This window comes from Limulus polyphemus, unplaced genomic scaffold (genome assembly GCF_000517525.1).
Source record: "Limulus polyphemus unplaced genomic scaffold, Limulus_polyphemus-2.1.2 Scaffold11946, whole genome shotgun sequence".
Taxonomy (NCBI): domain Eukaryota; kingdom Metazoa; phylum Arthropoda; class Merostomata; order Xiphosura; family Limulidae; genus Limulus; species Limulus polyphemus.
The window spans coordinates 7,649-12,433 of record NW_013677556.1 but is presented as its reverse complement, the minus strand read 5'-3'; the positions used below and the strand labels follow the sequence as shown (position 1 = coordinate 12,433).

At 29.0% G+C, this 4,785-nt stretch overlaps 1 protein-coding gene across 1 annotated transcript in view; it reads right to left on the bottom strand.

Moving 5' to 3' along the window:
• Positions 1-2,441: 2,441 nt before the first annotated feature.
• Positions 2,442-4,785, bottom strand: part of LOC111083896 (uncharacterized protein C18orf63-like) — a 9,512-nt gene continuing 7,168 nt past the window's right edge. The window contains exons 7-8 of the mRNA XM_022380619.1: positions 4,297-4,386; positions 2,442-3,683 (exon numbers count right to left, since the gene is read on the bottom strand). Coding sequence (XP_022236327.1) covers positions 3,549-3,683; positions 4,297-4,386 — 225 coding nt within the window. The 3' untranslated portion in view covers positions 2,442-3,548. The remainder of the gene's footprint in view (positions 3,684-4,296; positions 4,387-4,785) is intronic.

Here is a 4,785-nt window from a genome sequence, read left to right as displayed (position 1 = left end):
CACTAATTTGCATTTAAATAGAATCCTACAAATACAGTTTGTAGTCATATTTAAATAGAATCCTACAAATACAGTTTGTAGTCATATTTAAATGGAATCCTACAAACACAGTTTGTAGTCATATTTAAATAGAATCCTACAAACACAGTTTGTAGTCATGTTTAAATGGAATCCTACAAACACAGTTTGTAGTCATATTTAAATGGAATCCTACAAACACAGTTTGTAGTCATATTTAAATAGAATCCTACAAACACAGTTTGTAGTCATGTTTAAATGGAATCCTACAAACACAGTTTGTAGTCATGTTTAAATAGAATCCTACAAACACAGTTTGTAGTCATGTTTAAATAGAATCCTACAAATACAGTTTGTAGTCATGTTTAAATAGAATCCTACAAATACAGTTTGTAGTCATGTTTCTGTTCTAATTTCTTGTATGGGAAATATAAAAAGGAATCATGGGAATTCATTTTGAAACAAGTTTTAGCTTTAATGTTGCTCCAAAGATAAGGTTTGGCTGTTCCAAAATACTTAAAATTTAACTGCAAAAATAAGTCTTAAATGCATTGAAAATGGATTTCAAAATTCAATTTCAGTCAGGGGGCTTTGTCCCTGAACTACCACTGGAGGAGAGCCCCAGACCCCCTTTTACTTTTGAAACTTAACCTTCTAGTTTAAATAAGATGACAGCTCTATATCTTGTGGTTAAAATCTAGTTAACGTACAGGTTACAAGATGTGTAATGACATTACAGTCTAACTAACCCACAGGTTAGAAGTTGTGTCACGACACTAAAGTCTAACTAACCTACAGGTTATAAACTAAGTTGTGAGGGAATATTATTTCTGAACTTAGCAGACAATGGGTCTTCCTTGAGAAGTGTTAGTACAAATATAAGAGGCACATTTAAAACATCTTGTTTGTTGTGAATGAAATACAAAACAAATTAATCAAACAATTTTAAATCCTGAATTCAAAGAATTTTGAAAGCTTCAATATTTGGATGAGAAGTCTGATAAAATATTCCTTATCTAATAAATTAAAATAAAAACTCAAACTATAAAATAATTTCAGAAAAAAAGCACAAGAATTATCAATAGCTAAGATAAATCACAATATTCTTTCTCATAAAGTTATTTGTATATAACATCTTTATATAAAAGTAACATCAAGTTAATATTCAATCCAAAAATACATGTATATTTATTTTATAATGGAGATCTTACATTCATTAATCAGGGTATAAAAAAACATTTCAGATTCACTATTTTATTTCACATATGTGTTACTGAAGCATTTTGTTTTTACAAAATGAAAAGCTGATAAAAGCAATTAACATTGTAGAATAACATTTGTAAAAGATTTAGAAGACCAAACTTTAAGGAATAACCTATTAATATTTATCTATATTTACATCTGATAACGTACAAATGTGGGAAAGATTGTTTTTTTTTTATAAAATAGCTATGTTTATTACTTTCCATATGCAAATTCAACTTTTCCAAATAAATAAATATATTTCCAAATAATTTATACACTATTTACATTAATCCTCTTTTAATAAGTATTCTATTTTCACATCACTAAAATAACAAATAATTTGTGTTGGAATATTCTCAGACTTTCAAGAGAACTAACTTTAAACTGAACAATAAAATAAAAACATACGCTTAGCATTAATATTACAAGAACAAAGTTTAGACTGATATTAGATGGACAATTAACTTTGTAAAGAACAAGAAGAGAAAAAAATCAAAGTTTAGACAACACAAGAGACAATAAAATACAAATAAGAAGAACAATCGATTAGATATGAAGAATGAGCAACAAAGTTTACAGGGTAGTGAAAAAACAATACAACAAAGTTTACAGGGTACACAGCGTAATGGCCTGTAGTTCATAACATCAACACATTAAACATCCAAGGTGAAACATATACAGAATCTTCTGTGTTTGGATAATGATATCACACAGGTGAAGTTTAATACAATGTTTCTAAACATAAACAAACCAGTAATTAGATACTTTACATAAGAATATATACAACTGAAGAGTTCAATACTAATTTACAGATTCACACCAAAACTTACACGGAGAAAAATCCTTGAAAGAATAATTTATGATGGTTTACAATAATAAACATAATAAATTCCAGTCAACAAAAGTTATATTGTATGTAACTCAAAACACAATAAATGTACACAACTATTAAACATGTTTCAAGCCATATAGTTTGACCTAGAACAATAATAATAATAACTGAATAAGGCACACTTTAGCCTATAAAACATAGAACTAGAAAATAAATGTTTCTTTAAATACATGAACATGAACATTATAGATATTGTAGAAATGTGATTAAATAAGACTGAAATTTCCAATCTTTTAACAGTTATGATCAATATGTAACTAATAAGAAACTTCTTTTTAAACCTCGTCAAAATTATAATGCTAGGAACAATGAAAGAAGGGGAACTTGTTTAGTCAATAAGAAACTTGGTTTTTATACGTAATCAAAATTCTAGTACTATAAACATTGAAAAAAACAAGATATGCACAACAACAAAACAAAACTCTGATGTTATGATCAATGCAAGTACAACTTGTATAATCAACATGAAACTTGCCTGTATACTTTATCAAAATTCTAACTCTATGAACAAGTGTTTAAAACTGATTTCCTGATAACTCTTCAGACAGAATTTTCCATAATAATGGCAGAATCCTCCAAGAAAAATTACAATGTAGCAGTTTGACTAAATTTTTATTTCTTTGGTGTGTGAATAAACAGACTGGACAAACTTTAAATGAATGAACAAAATTTTTATTCAAACGACAATAAACAAAGGAAGCAGCCTCAGCCCACTGATGAGAGACAGTACTTATTTCTGACTAGTCAGTTTCTTCGTCTTCATTATTCCCACAATAAAGAAGGGCAGCATTAGTTAGATCTCTACTGTAAATAAGTAAACTTGGGTTTTGGACATCACCTAACATTTTTTTTGTCCAGCATCACCTCATGACCTTTGTTCCCTAACAGCATTAGTTAGCCATCAGATTCAGCTGATGTACGTATGTCCAAGTTCGGCCAACAAACAATATTGCAGTTATAACTAGTATAACCCAGTTTCAAAATACAGAATAAAATATCTTTGGGAGCAAAAGACGTAATCAACAAAAGGGTTAAGGTGACTAGAATAAGGTAATATTAAACACACTGGACCATGTGTTGCCATCATGACGGTACAATAACAGTTACTAATATGAAAACAATATTATGTTACTATAGGTGATAGGAAAACATAGTACATCTGTATACCACACAAGGAAAGAAGAATACGTACAATAAACAAGAAAATACACACCATCAAAACTCTAATACTATGAAAAATAAAAGATTCAGAAATTCTATTTCAAAAAACATGCTTGTATACGTCATTAACATCCTGATGCTGAACAATGACAAAATTTTTTCCCAGAAGAAGATAACATACTCAATATTATTATTCTAGAAACTTACCTATAAAAGATGCTTTTCCAGGCAGCTATTGCTCTGGGGCTGTGAGGTGAAGGTATCTTTCAACTCGTTGAATAACGTCAAGCTTTTTGTCCTTGGACTTGCAAAGAACACCTTTTTCCTTTAGCCAAGATACTAGTACTGGAGCACTTAATTTGTTGAGCTACACAGAACAAAAACTTCAGATTATTTTAAGGAAAGAACTTTTATCAAATTCAGCACATATAAACACTTTTGGTTAATTAATGAGTTTTAATTAGTCTTATACATATATTTAATGTAACCAGAAATAACATGGATAATATGTATAGACATTAAACCCAAATATCATGACTTATGTATGTTTTCACCACTTCTATAACATGAGAATGGACATCACAACATGAACAACTTGGCCTTTGAGAGAAACTCAAACTCTCCAATGTATGATTCTCTTCTGATGAAATTTTAAAATCAAATTGTAAACTACATTAGGTTATACATAGAATCAAATATGGCAAGTCTACATCACAAACTTTATCATGATATTTCTACCACCATTTCATATTTGGGCAAATAAAATCCCTGAAAATTTGTTTGTTTGTTGTTAAATACAAAGTTATACAATGGGCTACCATTGCTGTGCTGCCCACCATGAGTATCAAAACCTGGTTTTTTAACATAAGAAGTCTTCACACTTACCAACTGAGCCATTGGAGGTCATAATCTATGAAAAAAAGTAACATTTAACAAGATATTATAAGTTATAAATTATACAAAATAACTGTTCTTCTTGCCTTTTTCTCCTTAGCCATTAAAATTACATCTATGTTCTCACTGCTTTGTTTTCTGGGGGTTTTTGGCTTTGGTTCTTTAGTATTTCTCACCTAATTAAGTTAACAAAAAAAACTATCTCGTTAAAATGAACACATAAAAAATTAATATTTAGTTTGGCTGTCAGTGATTTGTATGCAAAATTCTCATCTATTCCAGCACAAAGTCAAAATATCAATGTCATTTACACACCAATATAAAGAAACAGAGTTCTCTAGAAAACTGTTGACTAACCTACAGATTTATATCATTATAAAATTCAAGAGGAAATATCTAATACATTGGACACGACTTTAAGTTGAGGTTAAACTAAAAATGTTACTAAAAACGAAATGGTGTGGTGCTAAAAAAATCTAATCTGATAATAAAAAACAACAGACATGTGTTAATTGTTTGTTATCTGATAATAAAAAACAACAGACATATGTTAATTGTTTGTTATCTGATAATAA